Source organism: Vicugna pacos, chromosome 36 (assembly GCF_048564905.1).
Source record: "Vicugna pacos chromosome 36, VicPac4, whole genome shotgun sequence".
Taxonomy (NCBI): Eukaryota; Metazoa; Chordata; class Mammalia; order Artiodactyla; family Camelidae; genus Vicugna; species Vicugna pacos.
In genome coordinates this window covers 2,733,141-2,751,448 of record NC_133022.1, presented here as the reverse complement: position 1 = coordinate 2,751,448, position 18,308 = coordinate 2,733,141, and the positions used below count along the sequence as shown (strand labels likewise).

The 18,308-nt window shown below is 48.3% G+C and overlaps 1 protein-coding gene across 1 annotated transcript in view; it reads right to left on the bottom strand.

Annotated features, from left to right (window-relative positions):
• Positions 1-17,942, bottom strand: part of EGFR (epidermal growth factor receptor) — a 179,700-nt gene extending 161,758 nt beyond the window's left edge. Inside the window, 1 exon segment of the mRNA XM_072955552.1 lies at positions 17,773-17,942. Coding sequence (XP_072811653.1) covers positions 17,773-17,869 — 97 coding nt within the window. The 5' untranslated portion in view covers positions 17,870-17,942.
• Between the last annotated feature and the right edge of the window lie 366 nt (positions 17,943-18,308).

Genomic DNA, 18,308 nt, shown 5'->3' with positions numbered 1-18,308 from the left:
TTCTTAAGCATCTCTGGATTCTCCTTGACCACGGGCATCAGAATTATTCTTTCTTTGAAGAAGTGCAGAATATATATATATATATACATACTTCTGCAGAAAGCTTACAGGAAATACGGCTACAGAGAAATAATCCACTTTTTAAAAAATGGTTTTATTAAGGCAATTTTTTAATTTGTGATTTATTTTTTGCCCTACATTTTTATTTTGAGGGGGAGGTAATTAGGTACATTTATTTATTTTTTAAAGGCGGTATTGGGGATTGAACCCAGGACCTCTTGCATGCTAAACACACAAGCTACCACTGCACTATCCTGGCCTCCCATAACCCACTTTTTATATTTTTCTGGAGGGAAAGCATTCCTCTGACCTCCACACGGCCAGGTTCCAAGCTTGATGCACAAAGGCATCCCCTACTTTTTTGATACGCAGCTTTCTTCATTGTAACAAGGCCCAGTAGGGGACTAGGCTGGATCTACTCCATATAATTCTTGTTTAAAAACACCTGCTGACACACGGTGACCCTCGGGGAGCTCTGAGTTTCTGTTTCACCATCGGCGTAGGAGTTAAGAGGGCTGTCCTGTGTCAGAGCTTAATGAGTTGATCTAAGAAAGAGGAAGGTGTCAGCCAGGAGCAAGTCACAGAGGACCCCACCTCCCTCCTCCCTCCTCATTAGTTTAGGACCAGATCCTTGCTCCCAGGCCTGCTGGGGTCAGGGGCAGGGACTGCTTCCTCTACAACTGAAGGGGCAAAACCCACAAAGGGACCAGCAAGACCTCCCAGGCAGGGCCACTGCCTTCCCGCTTTTGTGCTTCTGTAAAAAGGCTTGCTTCTGGGAAAATGAAACTTACCCCTAAAATTCCATGGGTTCCCAGAAGCTCACTCCTGATTGGTCCATTTCTAACACCTTATTTGCATTTACCCCTAAAATTCCATTGGTTTCCAAAAGCTCGCTTCTGATTGGCCCACTTCTAACACCTCATTTGCATTTACCCCTAAAATTCCATTGGTTTCCAAAAGCTCGCTTGTGATTGGCCCATTTCTAACACCTTATTTGCATACAGCACAAACTTAACTGAAACCTAAAACCCTATAAAAGCCTGTGTAAACCAGCAGACGGGGTCCAGAGCTTGGAGTGTTAACTCCTCTGGGCCCGCTGGCGTGATAAACCCTGAGTTCTCCAACCCTCCGAGTGTCGCTTGGTCTCTCAATGGGATTCAGGTTTCTGTAACAGATCAAGGGATCAAAAGGGAAATGAGGCTACTCTTACATGATTATTCAAACATGACAGGGTGTGCCAAAGGCTCTGAGAAGGCCGTGAAGGGCTTGGAAATCTCCCCCATGCTTGGCGTGCATCCACACACCAGCAACCCGGTGAGCCTGCTCCAGCTTCCCGGACCATTACTGTTTCAGTTCTGAGCACTCACACACCACAAACGCGAAGGAAGGTGCAGGATTCGGGACTGCAGGCTCCCAGTGGGTGGAGACTACGTTTCCCCCCCAGCACCCAGAAGCGTTCTGGCACACAGTTTGCAGCCAGCATTTAACGCATGCCCACAGCAAGGTGGAAATGAAACGTGAGCGTTGAGAGTCTGCCCAATTATACCAATCCATGAAAATAAAGCAGCGCTGCTGAAGTGCAAGCACAGCTGATGGCTGTGCAATGTGACAGGTGTATGAATCGGGGGCGCGGAATGCTCGGAGATCTGGGAGGCTCTGGAAGTGCCTGGGAACCCACCTGCAATGTGCATGGGGAGCCTTGGGGGTGATTTTCCTCCTCTGTGTGCATCTAAATACAGCTCCATGAGCCCCTGACCCTGGGAGGTGACAGACAGGGAAGGAAGATGCGGTGACCCCGAAATGCCACTGCTTCTCTGCAAGGACTCTGCACTTGGTTACTACCTGTTAAAAGAGTCTTTCCTTGGGGGTATTTTTATATCTATGTAAAGAAGAATGAGAGCGCCACACCTCTGATGCTGTCTGCTTTCCACCCTGTATTTAAAATGATTTGTAATTAACTTAGAATAAACTGAAGAAACAGTAAGAGCGGTCTCGCTTTGAGCTGATGAGATCTTTTTGCTGTTTATCCCCAAAGAAAGTAAAAACTGATGCCTGGACACGGAAGTCTCATACCTTCTTTGAGACCCTAAGTTTTCTAATAAAATCTTGGCTTTCGCTGCAGGCTTTTTTTTTTTTTTTTTAAATCTTCTCTACCAAGTGACCGTGAGTCTGGTATATTAAACATATTACGGTAGAACATCCACGAAGAAAAGCGTACAAATCAAAGATGTGCAGCCCCGTGGGTTTTTCACCGAATGCCCACATCTGTGGAACCAGCATGTATTTCAAGAACCACGATGTCACCAGCACCCCAGAAGACCCCTGCCTGGGGCACCTGTTCTTAAAGAAGGCAAACTGGACCGAAGAGATGACAGTTAAACACGGGGTGGATGTAGTGGTCGACACAGAAAAACCCAATTAACCTCAAAACTACAGGAGAACGTTTGGCTTGTCCAATCAATCAGTCAGTCAGTCAATCAATCAATCAATTTGTCTGTCTGTCTGTCTGTCTATGTTCTCCCTCCAGCCTTTGTTCCTTTCCCCTCCTTAGGCCTTCATGACCTCCAAATTTAAAGAGCAAAAATTTTTATTTAAAAAGTTACTTTCTAAACAGTATTGTGAAGGCTCCGATCGCTATAATGTCACCTTACAGGCTAATTGGAACAGTGAGCACTTAGCCTAGGGGACTATTAGACACAGATGTCAAATTGAGTATTAATTTTTTTGTTTTTCTTAGATTTTATTTTATTGAGATAGAGTCGGTTTACAACGCTGTGTCAATTCCCAGTGTAGAGCACAAATTTTCAGTGATACGTGAACATGCATATATTCATTGCCGCATTTTTTTTCACCGTGACCTACCACGAGATCTTGCATATATTTCCCTGTGCTGTACAGGATAATCTTGTGTATCTATTCTATATACACCTGTCAGTATCTGCAAATTTCGAACTCCCAGTCTGTCCCTTCCCACCCCCCTCCCCTCAGCAACCACAAGTTTGTATTCTGTGTCTATGAGTCTGTTTCTGTTTTGTATTTATGTTCATTTTTCTTTTCTTTTTTTTAGATTCCACACATGAGCGATCTCATATGGTTTTTTTCTTTCTCTTTCTGGCTGACTTCACTTAGAATGACATTCTCCAGGGACATCCATGCTGCTGCAAATGGCATTATGTTGTCATTTTCATGGGTGAGTAGTATTCCATTGTAGAAATCAAACTGACTATTCAAAATTTTGCTACTAAGACGTGACGTTCCATTGGGGGAAGTGGAGTTGGGGGCACAGACCCTCTCTGGGCCTGTTTTGCAACTTCCCGTGAGCCCCTAATTCTTTAAAAATAAGAATTTAATGACAAAAAGTTTTGCTGGTGCAGAAAACCACTCTTCACATTTACACAGGGTGGTCAGCGTTTTGTTTTTAGTATGACTTCTTAAAGAACTCGAACAACCTTAAAACGCTTCTTAACTTCTTGAGTAAGTAAAAAAAAATTTTGAGGGAAAAAAATCAAAATATTACGCTCAGACAAATACCTATTCTAAAATGTGTTTTGTGAAAATGAAGAATTTATTCGCACAAACACTATTAAGAGGACATGTGACAGTTGACTTCCTTAATCTTAACCTTCCTAGCCACACATTTTTTTCCCTCTCATTCTTAAATTAAAAAAAACAAGCTAACTATAAAGTTAACGTGCTATGAAAACAGATGTTTGGTTTCCAAAGCTGTAAGTGTCTGGAGCGATAAATGCCTCCCTCTGAGTCTTGCCTGTTTTCAAAAGGCCTGCTACCAGGCTGTGCCCGTGACCCCGAAAACTCAAGGATGGCGAAACCCGGCACAGAGGTTAGAATGCCCTTCAAACTGTTTATAAATCAAGCATCTCATAAATCCTCCCACTGTGTAAAGCAGTATGTGCCTAGCAGTGCCTACGAGATAAATGATCATCTTTGAACTGTTAGCTTTTCCATTTTTGGTGTTTCTCGCCGCAAAAGCGGTTTATTTTTACTCACAGATTTAAAACAGCTTTAAAAATAACTTTCATGCGCTGCTGGGAAAGAGCAAAAAGGCTCTGGCACGTTCATCCCTGACCAGTGTGTTAGCGAGCAAACTGGCAAACAGGGGCAGAGAACTGGTGCATTTTCCGGGTTCCCTGTGAGCACCTGCGGGCCTTATTACCAACTCGTGAGGGATGGGTGATGGCAGTTCTGGGGATGGAGCCCCAGGCAAAGCAGAGGTCCCCGGGCAGGACCCGCAGTGGGTCTAAACCCATCACACGTGCACGCAGCACCTGCCCGAAACAGCTTAAATAATTTCAGATCACATAGTAATTGAAAAGGAAGCATGGATCCATTTCTTTTTCCCTCCCTCTTTAGAAATGGAGCTGTTGCTGAAAGGGCCATGGGCGCCAGGCAGGGTGTCCGTCCAGGGGACCACGAGCACACAGAGGCTGGGGCAGTGTATGTGGCCATTGCGGCCGTGTGCGCTTCAGTGATGGAAGGAGGGAGGGTGAAGGGGACAATAGACAAGACGTGGGGCCGTCACCACAGCCAAAACAGCACAGGAACGCACCAGCAGGATGCACAGTGAAATCAAGAACATTTTAAAAACGGACTCAAGACCACACAGGGACAAAATAACAGTAAGGAAAGTGAGGCTGGCTGTGGAAGGGCCCCACCTGGGCCCTGGGCATTGGGGGGGGGGGGCAACTGGACAGCAGCCCAAGGCACAGACCCCCAGGCAGGGGCACCCCCCTCCCAAAGCACCCCTCCTCATCTACAGTACGGATCGTAAAGATCACGGTGAAGGTCAGACATCACAGGGCACGTCAGCATCCCTTCACAGAGTGGCAGCACCGAGCTCACCTGGAATGTGCTCTGTCCTCCACGCAAACAGCTCATGTCATCCTCTCAGCAGCCCCAGCCATTAGCAGCTGCATCCCACAGCCGGGGGACCAGGACGCGCGGGGGCCTCTCAACTCGGCCAGCACGCCCTGCAACCCAGGGGAGCCTGGCCCAGCCCCCGTGCTGTGTGCGGGGGGCAGACCGAGCCTCTGTGAGTGACTTTTACCCCAAAAAACAGCAGCCTGGAGACTTTCTGGTATCCTTCCTGTTCTGTGTATGTATATTTTACACCCATGTACATGCTTTGCTTTTCCTACTTATAAAATATTTAACATCAAATAGATGCTACTTAGATAAGAAAGTTATTTTTGCCTTTTCTGGAACACAGAAGTCAAGGACATCAAGTGCTGGCGATGATCAGTCCTTGAATCACGGGTCTAATGCACTCCTTCATCTATTATAATAACATTTGGGTTTGGAAAAATTATTGCTACATGTGATGATTTTGGACACACTTGGAACCAGAGGATGCTCGCAAACATCCACCTAAAGGAAGACTCTGCTTTGAGGGCAGTTGTTCCAAAGAGCCCCAAACATCCAGCACACATGGCTTTTCTGACCTCTGGTTTGCTGAGCCCTCATCACCCAAAAAGTGTCTGCTGAGCCTTCTTCATCCCAAAAGTGTTTGCTGAGCCCTCTTCACCCCAAAAGTGTTTGCTGAGCCCTTGTCACCCCGAAGTGTTTGCTGAACCCTCATCACCCCAAAAGTGTTTGCTGAGCCTTCTTCATCCCAAAAGTGTTTGCTGAACCCTGATCACCCCAAAAGTGTTTGCTAAGCCCTTGTCACCCCAAAACTGCTTGCTGAGCCCTCGTCACCCCAAAAGTGTTTGCTGAGCCTTCTTCATCCCAAAAATCTAGTCAGTTCCAGGCTGAGGAAGCGTCCTCTTTCCTTCTCTGAGTCAAGAAACCCCGGGACATTTTCTCCACTTGATTTTAATACATGACATAACACATTCCCCTTCACAGCCAAAAACAATAGGAACGGACACACATTCTCCAGGAGAACTGATTCTATACTAACTAGCGGGGTGGATCACTGATGACTGACCAGAAGCATCTGCAGCAAAGTGACCCCAACCACAGACGGCAGGACAGTCGGGGGGCAGATGGAGTGGGAGTCGCCAGTGCAGGGGCAGGAGGGCGGCGGTCACGTCTGCCACCTGCTCTGCAAGACACGTCCCCGCTGCCCATGCACGGCAGGAGGTGATGCACGGGGATCCCCACCCAGAGCCGTCGGGGCCACACCAGGAAGCAGAGATGGGGACACGGGAAGCTCTATGCAGAACGAAACTGCAAAGGATCAGACCCTGGAAGGAAACCCATCTGCAGACACGCTTTCCCGAGAGGCGCACAGAACTTCCCGCACGCCCCACGGCTGCCTCCTCAGACAGGGACCAACTCCACAATTCCATCCTCTCTCCACCTCTGAGATGCTGCTGGCTGAGCTGGCAGGGAGCTGGATGGCTCCTTTCAAAACCACTGGGTATGAATTAATGATCATCTGTTACTTTTAAGTCTAGTCCTAAACTTAGCCTCTTGATGGAGCATCCTGGGAAGAGGGTGTGTGAGGGTCATGCGATCAGGACCATGCACTGTTACCACACGATGTGGCACCTCCTGGTTCTCTTTTTAATTAAAAATGCACCCTGTACGTGGTGTGCAGAAGCCACCAGCCTGCAGACAGCCTCAACAGACCAGAACAGAGCTTCACCTGCGCTGGCCACCGCCAGCCACCGCCGGTCACTTCTCCCTTTGCACCTTGATGACAGCATGCCAACCTGGAAGAGGAACAAAGCTTGACCTCTTTCCAAAATGCAGTCCAAGGAGGGGAAAAAAAAAAAAAGGAATCCTCAAAACTTGAAGAGAAAAACTCACTGCTGGCAACTGTCCCGACCGTGGCTCCAAACACCCCGTTCTCATTGGCTCCCAGGATGGTTCAGACTTGAACTTCTCACAACTTATTTCCCTGGCTGTCTGTCGTCTCAATGTTTTGTTTTTGTAACTGGGCAACATTATGATATTTCATAGCCGTTGCTCAACAATCTAAAAACCTGGCTTTTCTAAGCCCTGACTTTTAAGAACAATTTCTATGTCATAAGGGAACGTGGACTCCAATTAACCACCCAAGTCTTCCATCCAGCCGGGACCTCCTCCCTTACTGCATCTCCCCCAAACCAGGCGCATCATGGACTTTTGCATTTCAACAAGAAATGAGTGTCTAGAGGCCAAAAGTGAAATGAAAAAGGGAGCGACTGTGCCTGACGGACTCTGTACGCCGTCCCATGTCACCAAGTTGCTTCACTTTCTGCTCTGCCTTGGCTGGGCAGGTTTTGCTGATTGAAGGTGAAATGGCATGTCTTTTGCCCAAGTAACTTTTGCAAGACTCAGCTCAGTTAATAAAGCGGCCCTGAAGTCGACACACCAGGGAACCCATCACAGGCGTCAAAAATTACGTGTTCTACCTATTTGGGGCCAATTAAAAGGTTTTATTCTTATTAGCATCTTTCTGCTTATTAAAGGTTTGTTCCATTGCTTTTTTTCTGCGTTAAAAATGGAGACTTTCGTCTTTTAGAATGTTCAGCCATTCTGTTTTTTCAGATATAAACATTTCAGGTTAAACCTTTATCATTACGATGATTCTGGTACATCTAAATGACTGGATATTTTGTTTTTTGGAATCGTTTAGTTCTAATTTTTGAAAAATCTCCGTCACAATTTCTCTAACCCACGAGTTATCAAGAAATGTATTTAAGCTCACAGCGAAAAAGAAAAAAAAAGTGACAATGAATATATATGTATGTTCACGTACAACTGAAAAAATGGTGCTTTGCACTGGAATTTGACACAGCATTGTAAACTGACTATAACCCAATAAATAAATAAAAGAATGTATTTATTTAAAATGTTCTAAACCAAAAGAATTTTTTACTTAACTTTTTTGTTAGTCTTCTACATAAATTTTGCTTATTTCTACCTGAGACTTGTTTTCCATTTTCTATAAATCTGTATCCACTGATTCACATTATATGCATTTTTTTTTCTTTTTCCACTCAGCATTGTAAATATGAGATCTGCACACAATACTGACTGAAAAAGCAGTTCATGTGTCAATTGCTGGGTAATGTTCTATTGCATAAGAGTATCAGTTTGTCCGTTGCCTGTTGATGGCCATTTGTCTTGTTTCCAATGTTTGACTATGATTAATAAAATGGCTGTGAACATTTTGTTACAATAAAAAAAAAAGTTACACATTGTCTCAGTGATGTGCCCAATGCCCACGTGGTCAGTGAGGAGCAACCATTCACCTTCTATGTAGAACTCTGGCCCATTTCACTTGATAATTTTGAAATGTAAATATGCTTTGGGGGGTATTTCTGCTAGAATACTGAGAAGGTTCCACTGTTAGGAAAAAATAACAAGAAAAAGGTTCTTGGTTCTTTCCTTCGTAATGGAGGAGAATGAACACCGTATCTGGGATTTCTTTCGGGAAAGCAGGTGTCTCTCCATCAACGAGAGACCCGCCCACAGCCACGTCCCACGTTCCAGCCATTCAACCAACAAAACCCCACCAAGCGAAACATTTTCATTTTTGCAATAAGGACAATGATCTCTCCCTAAAGTCAATGCTTCCAAGGATCATTCCAGGCAGAATGGCTTCATACAAAGGGTGTGATGGAGAGAACACGCAATCGTGGCGCGCACACTGTTTGTTAAGTGCATCTCCCTTCGTAATAGCTTTTATACGCCCCCATGAACTGCAGTGTGTGCTTTATTTAAATCACAGAACAGATAAACAAGATTATCCTGTAGAGCACAGGGAAGTACATACAAGATCTTGTGGCAGCTCACACGAAAAAGAATGCGACAATGAATATATGCATGTTCACGTATCACTGGAAAATTCTGCTTGACACTGGAAATTGACACAGCATGGTAAACTGACTATAGCTCAATAAAAAGAAGTGAAAAAAAATAAATCATGGGGGTGACTCTGGAACAGAACTGCGTACATGAATTGTCACGTTTTGCCACAGGCATCGCTAACTGACCCAAGTGCTCCCTTGTCCCCTCTTTCTTTTCTTTCAGGTATTTATGGATCTGACAGATTTACATTCAGTGCACAACTCTTAAAAGTAGAATTATGCATTTTCAACTTCTAAAGTAAATGTTTTCAAGGCTCGTGAATTCACTGCCTATGGGTTATGAAATTATAAAAAACATGAGACAACTCTTAAAAAACGTCACTATAACAGGAGGAAAAGTGGGAAAGGAAGAAAACCGAGCAGCAATTGGGAGGGGTAATTTAATACCAGTAACAGAAGTAGAACAGAAACGTTGAGAAATATTTTGTTCGTTTTTTGATTCACAAAATAGGACTGAAAATGCCACGAGGCATCAATCATAGCTAAAAAAACCAATGACATCTCAAAGGAGGAGTCAGGAGAGTCTGGGGAACATGGGATGCTGGCGTCAAGGACAGGGTGTTGTAAAGCCGGAAAAGCTCCTGGCACCTCATTGTCCACCTGCCCCGTGACCGGGGCAAACTGCAGAATCACAGAGAGCCTGGGCCCCTCATCTTCAAACGTGGGTAATTATCTCCATCCCGTGGGGCTGTTTGGAGGCCCGGAAAGATGGATATTAAGGCATTGTGTAAACTGTGAAGTGCTCTACAAAGGCAATGTGGTGTTATTATTATGACATCAATGTGTTTGCATCTAAATTATAGGGACCATGCGCTTATTATCGACTTGCTTAAATAGGCATCTTGCATGCATCTAGATTTGCTTTTAATTTCATAGACATTTCCAGTCGGCAGGAGCCTTAGAACCATCCAGTTTAATTATTTTACAGAAGTCGACACAGGGAAGCTGGATTCTAACCTGCGCTCTCCTCCTGCGACTGACAACAGATTACTGGGGAAAAAAAAATACACTAAACTCCAAACGAAGAAAGACTCTTTCAGCAGCACTGCTTCTCAAGGAAGGATACGCAGATATGCTTTTTTGTATCAAAGATGATCATCAACACGGAATGTCTTTGACACTTTCTAACTTCAAAAAGTTACACAGTGCGTCTTTGCAGTCACTTGTCAAAGTTTGTTATTATATGTCTTTAGTCAAAATTCTCTTTCTCTGCAAAGGTTTATTCATAACAGCTCCCCCTGCCCCCCCAAAAAAAAGAAAGAAAGAAAAGAAGGAAGGACAGATTAAGGGACCACGTTGTGCTCACTCTTAAATACGTTCGAGGCAGAAAGTCTACTGAAGAACCAGGAAATGGACAGAGAAATGAACCAGGAAGTAGCTACAAGGAAACGTATCTGACTCTGCACGAACTTTGTAGCAAATCAAAGCTTAGAAAAAGTTTCCAAATGCCTCACATTTAAAGTCAATACCTCAAAACCCCACAGGTGATACAATCAATAAATGCTTCAATGACCACCTTTTTGCTTTGCTGTCATTCAGCTGAAATTAATCAAAGGTAGACGAACTTGAGAGTTCCAGTTTTTTTCCTTGTAAAAGATGAAAAAATTTTAACTCTCTAAGATTATGTTCAAATATATATTAGTAAAGGAAAATAAAAAAGGATCTTGCAAGTTAGTACTAGAACAAACTTAAAATCATTTAACTTATCTTGCTCAGCACAGTTTTAACCATCTGTGATGGCTTCTGACAGACATGACGGAACCAGGAGATCCTGCGTAAATGCAAAAAGTATTGCAGTGAAATCCTCCTACAGTTTTCAAGTATTCAACGTTTGCTGGTAAATAAGTAAAATCCAATTTTGGATATTAAAATATATATATTTTTTGCAAAACTTTCTGAAATTCCATTTACAATTGTAAGAAGTTTTCCGAGCACAGATCTGCCTGTCCTTCAAGACCTTGCACACATTCAAGAGATGATCTGTTACTATTCCAGACACTAAAGCAGTGACAAATTTAGGAGTAAGGGACAAAGAAACGAACACATGCAGAGTTTTTCCACATACAAACGTCAGTTTGTCACGCTGGAGAGGCGCCATGCAGTGCATCCATTTTTCTCCAAAACCCGGAGTAAAAGTGTCAACGGCTATATTTCATACCCTGATCGTCTGCAAATGACCTCTGCGAGCGAACAGGTAAACCCGGGCAGTTTTCAACAGTGAATCGGGAAACAGAAATCTCCTAATTCACAAGTGGGCAGCACTCAATTCATCTGAGAGATTTTCAGAGTTCAGTGTGATTCAAAGTATTTATTGTGTCTAGAATTAATAGATTTTTTTTTCATTCTCTCTTTGCTTTCTTTAGTGGGAGTTAAATAAAGGGTCTGACGAAGTCTTTTTTTTTTTTTTTTAATTCACTACAAATCATGCTAATGGGGAGAATGTTAAAACTCTCAACTTGTAACCCAGACTCGAGCTGAAGCCTTCACACATCTGGTTACTTTTTCAACTAGTGGCCAAACGACCATTCTAATTTTTAAGCATAAAATGTGTCATCTCTCAGGCACTTTATGTTCGACGTTGTACGTTTCCTTATGGTTTTTTAGAAGACAAAGCAGGAAATATTTAAGCCTTAGCCTCTGCATTTACGGAATGACTGGCCAGGGTGAGCCCTGCAGAAGCACCTGCCCCCTATGACTTCTCTCCCCTTTCCTTTCCCGTGGAGATCAGGCAAAACCCCTCATTCTTTAAGGTCCCAGCTAAATGTGCTCTTTTTAAGACACCGCCCTGTCACAGAGACACAAGCCATCCCCAGTGACATCTATGATGAGATGGTGAACTCTGTGCATCCGTCTCCCTGCTCAGCCCTGCAAACTAAAATGCACGACCTTTCAGGACAAGATCAGCTCGGGTGCACGTGCAGAATCCAGCACGAACGAGACGCACGAAGCCTGTTGTCAGTTCTCAAACCCTGGCGAGCGGCAGATGGTGGCCCGACCCCTGACACCCGACCCAGTGGTCACAGCTGGGGATTCAGGGACGCGCATTTCCATCAAGTTCCAGGAGCTGCGACTGGTGTCTTGGGGCATCCTCCGAGAGCCACTAGTAGACTTTTCATGTATAAATTCATGAAATACAATGCAACTTTGAGACTCATTTACTAAGAAAGATAAAACAGGTCCTGGATCCTAAGGAAGCTCATGAAGTGAGTAGGGAACCAGACTAAGGGTCAGAGAACAGATTCCTTTAAAATCAGTACCTTAAAAACCCAGATGATACCATGAATGCTTCAATGACCACCTTTTTGCTTTTCTGTCTTTCATCTGAAATGAATCAAAAGTAGATGAAACTGACAGTTCTGGAGTTTGTTTTGGTTTTTTTTTTCCTTGTCAAAGAGGTGAAAAATTTCTTCTCTGCCACAAGCAACGCACACCACTTAATCCATTCATCAGGGAGTCCATGTGCCCCTCCTCCATCCTCCAGAAGTCCTGATTCAGACCGTCCGGGCTACAGCAAAACATCCTTTTGTTCAATGGTACATGCAAGGTTCAAAAGCTACTTAAAAAAAAAAAAAAGTCACATCCTAGTCTTTTTGGTTCAGTCCCCGATGTACAAAGGCAAGCAATCCGACGCTGTCTTAAGTAAGAAATGGAGGACCCCCATCTGAGGATCAGCATACAAGTTTGATTCGCCAGGGACATACATGCACATTATCACACATCAGCTGCTGATCCCCACACCTACCAGGCTGCTAATAGCCACGCAGCCCAGTCCGAAAAGCAGCTGGTGGTTTAGGACCCAGCCAGGCTCAGTGTGGATGGCGACCCGTGAGCGTGACCCTGGCTGGGGCGAGTTGCTCGATGGCGAAAGGCAACAGGTACATTTGAAACCGCATCTCAAACCCCAGGCCGCCCTGCCCTTGGGTTGTTGCATCTGAGCCCTGCAGACTCCCCCGCCAACTGACCCCACTCCTCCTGGAGCATTTCCGGCCTCCGTGAACGGATGCGTATCTGTCCAGGCTCCCAAGTCAGAAGTCTGCAAGTCACCCCAGGAGCGTCCATTTCTTATACTCAGTGCATGTAATTATCCATCAGCTCTACCCCAGCCCGAGTCACTTTTTCTGCATTCTCACGGCTGCTGCTTCATTTCTCCCTACAGTAGTCACCGATCTCCCCGAGGTCCACTGTGGCCTCGATGACCCATTCCCCACGCTGCTGCTAAGAGCCTTCATTCTGAAGCACCGAAACACATCATGCCGGGTCCCAGCTTTAAAGTCCATGGGGACCCTCCCTGCAGGCTGACCACCCACCCCTCTCTCCCCATCACACATCACACCAAATAATCAGTGCCCTTCAGAACTCCGCTACCACTGGTACTTCTACTGGGGTGCCCTTCGTTCTCCAGGGAAGCCCCCCCAGCTCCCTGCAGGCTCCCATCTGGGGCTGTGCCCGGCGCCCTGCCCAGGCAGAATTCAAAGCAAAGACCGATTCCAGAAGACTTCTTCACCCTGTCCGGAATCCATCATTGCCTCCTTGCCTTGTTATCTACAGATCTCTCTTCCCCGCCTCGACGTCCAGACACTTAAGGGCATGGACAGAGTCAGGTTCATTCCTAGAGCTCAAAATGTGGATGGAACGGCACAAGTCGCGCACCATGGCTCGAACGTACAGGAAAAAAAATTGCAAATTAAAGCTAAAGTTGCAACAGGTAGTAACACGTGTCCTTGTATTTGCTGGAAGAACACTACTGGTTAATGAACGAAATTATTTACACTAAATCAAGCCTGGGTTGCTGGTCCAACAGTAACAGGTCCATGTGCGGCTGCATCGAGGACTGTGGACAAACATTTTCATCTAACCACCAGTTCCCTCAACTGCATTTCGAGACTCTTGATAATGACAAGGCCCAGATAGATTCAGAAAGGAGGCAGACTAGATAGACAAGATTATCCTGTAGAGCACAGGGAAATATATTCAAGATCTTGGGGCAGCCCCCGGTGAAAAAGGATGTGACAATGAATATACGTATGTTCACTTATAACTGGAAAATTGTGCTCTACGCTGTAAATTGCCACAACATCATCAACTGACTGTAACTCAAAATACAAATGTTAAAAAAAAAAAAGAAAAAAAGAAAAGATACTTGGCCTCGGGGTCTCTCCATGAGAACCCACCAAAACGGGATGTAAGGTGGAGCAAAGAAGGAAATTCTACCCCACAGTCCAGCTTTCACACCCCACTTTTTTAAGCAGGTAGGAGTTAAACTTATTTTCGGTAAATGCAATTCACAGATGCTCTGGCAACAGCGCCAGGCATTTGATATCATAAAACTTCAGTGTCTTCAGAGATTAAAATGTCAGGTCCAGTGCTGAGCTCCTAACAGGGCCAAATAAACAAGTCACCACTGCTCGCTGGCCCCAGCCACCCCTCCCGCCCCAGCTGGCTCCGGGAACTTTCGGGACAACTGAGCAAGTGTGTCTGTCTAAACGAGCGAGAAGGAAGCTTGGACCTGACGAGTGTGAACAAGTGAAAATTTCAGTCAAACCAGTTATCTGACATCAGACTCAAAGCCTGGATCCTTGCCCGACTTCAGGCTGTTGCCCGTGGGCCGGACAGCAGACGATCCTTAGGTGTCATGCAAAGACACAACTGTTGGAATTTTCTTAGAAAAGACAGTCTTTCAGGAGGAAGATGGAAAAGAAAGTACGGGCAGAAGCTCTGAGGCAGATGACAATTATCTACGCGAACAAGCTAAGGTGTGAGTTACAAAATGGGATTTGCTTAACGCAGATCTGAGGGGCAGAACTGAGTACCCCAGGTGTCCTTCAATATGCCGAGTGTCCCCAACATGCTGATCACCCCCAGACTGGGGCTGTCTTAGCTGGCTTGCTGCCCCCCCGCCCCGTCCAAAAACCTTCAGACGTTAGCTGCTGGTCCCGAAGCTCAGATCAAAGGAAAAACAAAAGGGTGTTTTCTTTTTAAACACGGCAGAATCCTTCCCCTTTACTGACACCACCTCTGAAAACATTTCAAAACACGTTAGGGCCGTCACGTGGATCAAAGGCTGATTACGTAGCACAAAGGATTCTGGCGATCGGCTTGTGCAAACTTCAGGGTAAGTTTTTGAAAGTTTATGGACTATGAAACTGAATATACGAAGCTTGAAATGGCAGCCCCAAGCTGATGGGAGCCCCCAGCAGGTTCCCGCTGGACGACACTACACGGGTGTGGACACACAACAGACACACAGCCCCTGGTCCCTTTTCAGGTCTGGATGGCAATTTACTGACACTTAACCAGTGGCTTAAAGAACCACACTGCGAACAGCAAAAGAAACCATTAAGCTTCCGTTGACCCTGCTCCTTTTCACTCACGATGTCTGGCACATTCTAGAGATTCAGTGAATACTCGCTGAATTGAGAAATGAGGACGCAGAGCCTGGAGCTGGTGAGGGACATGTCCAGCTTCACCCAGAGCTGGGATGAGCACACAGGCCTCCTGGCTTCCCAGGCCAGTATGGGGAGCGTTTCCTCAGATCCGATCTCCCCGAGTCTGTCCCTCTCGACACAGCCAGATCTGCTGACCTAAGCATGCCCCCAGAGGCAGGTGGGTGGGCTGAGCGCATCCCTGATGCGCTCCTTGGAAGACCATCCGGATCGCTTCCAGAGCAGCATTTTCTGTTTTGCAAGAGCAAGGGGCTTGCTCAACTTCCCTCCAGCCATCTCCAAGATCGTGGCTGGCTTGGTGACTTAACTCCCCCACGAAAGGCACGTCCTGAGTAACTGGGAGCAGGAGTCCAGACCAGCGGGCAGGGAGGTTTCCCATCCCCGGTCCCCTGCCTCCCCGCCAGCATCTGACATCAGGCACTCACACCTCCCCCCCACCCACCCCAGGACTCTCCAAAAACCAGAACTCACACAAGACAGTGCAGTCAGGTGGTTGTGGGGAGGCTCTGAGGCCAGACGGTCTGAGCTTGGACTCGGACCCTGCCTCTCGCTGGCTGAGGGAAAGTCACCCCAGTTCTCTGTACCCCAGTGTCCCCGTACACAGGAGTACCCACCTCGATCTGTTGGCAGAAGGGCTAAAAAGGACACTTAGAGCAGTGACAGACAGCCCACATGCAGGAAGGACAGCCGGCTCCATCTCTTAGAACCGAACAAATGTCTCTAAAAGGATGACGTTTTGGAATAAAACTGACTGACTCCGATCAATATCTTTACTACTTTGTGTCACCAATCTGCCCCTTACATTTCAGTCTCTTTATGTTACTTCACCCGAATGGCATCTGCGCCTCCTCTCACTATTCTATTCAGGAGCATTCTGTTTTAAACAAATGGAGGACTAACAGGCAAATTAAGTGGTATTTATATTTTTCTTAGAAACAAATCTCCAAGCAATAATGGCAGTGTTTGCAGGCGTAACAGCAAAAGGCGGGGTACATTTCTGACGCGAGAAAAGTGATCTCTGGAGGCGCTCCAAGGGTTTAATTTAAAACAAGGATGGGGTCCCTCTGCCACCTGTTGCCAGATGATTCGGGAGCAGGACCACAGCCTCCCCGGCTCCCAGCAGGGCGCAGGGGGGACCCGTCTGACTCCGCGGAGGACAAACTTTCAGCAAAAAGGCTGACCCCTTATTACTGAAACCATCCCCCACCTCCTCTCTCCCATATTTTGCAAGATTGTTAAAACTCCAGACGTTCCAAAAGACCTCTTTACATTGGCAGGTGAGCCTTCCTGAGATTTACCAGCCTCTTCTCTGTTGCCAGTAATTCTCAAACCTGGCTGCCCGACCGAACGACCTGGGGACGGCTTTTTTTAAAAAAATCCAGATGGGCAAGTCTCACCCCAGCCCAATGGAATTAGAAAGTAGGTGGGGGGCCGGGGGGGGGGTTGGAGCCAGACGCCGCTTTCTGTTTCGTTTCAAATCCCAAGGGATTCCAATTTGCAACGAAGTTTGGGAACCACCTTTATGCCTTCGCGCTCCCCCTGCCCCCAGCCCAGCATCAAACCCGGCTCCCTGTGCCCATGACCTCAACTGCAAGTACAGGCCTGACGCTCGGAACCCGGCTGCTCGATCTCGAAATTGTGCAATTAAACCTTCCGAGGCATGTTTCTCATGTCAAGTGGGTTGATGGCCGGTAGTCACGAAGCCAGACTCGCTCATGTTTGGTCTGGACATTTGGCCCACGTGAACCATGGACATCAATCCTTTTTTTTTTGTTTTAATGAAGTTTAATATTTTGGTTGGCCTAACATCAAATTCTTCTGAAAGCTAAAAGACACCTCCCAGAGAAAGGCTCTGGGTTTCGAGCTGGAAAGCTTGCTGTGCGCCCTATTTTTTGAAGCCGTGCGGATCCGGCCAGGAGGGGTTCTGCCCCGGGGCGTTCGCACTGGGACCTGGGTGTCCCCCCCCCCGCGGCGGTCCCACCGCCCTGTCCGCGCCCCGCAAAACACACACCGCGAAGCGGGCACACGCGGCCAAAGGGCTGCAGGCGGGGCGGTCCCGGCGGCCCCGGGAAGCGCCCCTGATGGGAGCCCACCCGCCCGAGGGGCGCGGACGGCCGGGGCCGCTCAGGGCGGCGGGGGAGCCGCGGACGCGCGATGTGGCCCGCCCGCCCCGTCGTGCCGAGGAGGGGGGCCCTCCGCCCTCCCCGCCCCGCAGCGCAGGTGGCTGGAGCCCGGAGGCGGGCTCGCGGGGCCGGGGAGCCGGCGCGGGGCGCGGGTGCGGGGCCGCGCTGTGCCCGTCCCGGGGGTCCGAGGGGCGGGAAGGACCCCGCGCCCCGCGCCCCGCGCCCCGAGGGCTCCGCCGGGGCGGCCGCCCCGCGGAGGGCAGGCGATCGGAGGGGACGGCGCGCTCCGGGCGGGGGCCAGGCCGGCGGCGCGGGCGCCCTTACCTTTCTTCTCCTCCGGCGCCGGACTCGCCTGGAAGTGCGCGGCCAGCAGCGCCAGCAGCGCCAGCAGCGCGGCGCGGCCCGCCCCGGGGCGCCGCATCGCGCGGGGCTCCGCAGTCCGTGCGCGGGGCGCGGGGCGCGGGGCGCGGGGCGGGGACGGCGGGGACCCGGCGGGGGGACGCGGCGGCGGCGGCGGCGGCGGCGGGCGAGGGCGCTCGCGCGGGGGCCGGCGGGCGGGCGGGCGTGCGCACCGAGCCGGGGCGGAGGCTGCGCGCGGCGCCGGCCGCCCGGACGTCTAGCTCGCGGGGGCGGGGGCGGGGGCGCGGGGAGGCCGGGCCGCAGGGGGAGGGGGAGGGCCGGGGGAGGGCCCGGGAGCAGGGGCGGAGCAGCACGCGGCGGGAGGAGCGCCGGCCGCCGGCTCTCGGGGCGGCGGACAGCGGCGGCGCGGCCCGCGCGGGTCCCCGCGGCGACATGGGCCCCGCGATCCCCGCCTCCCCTCTCCCTGCAATCTGCAGAGCGAACTTGTGCCACCTTCGGGC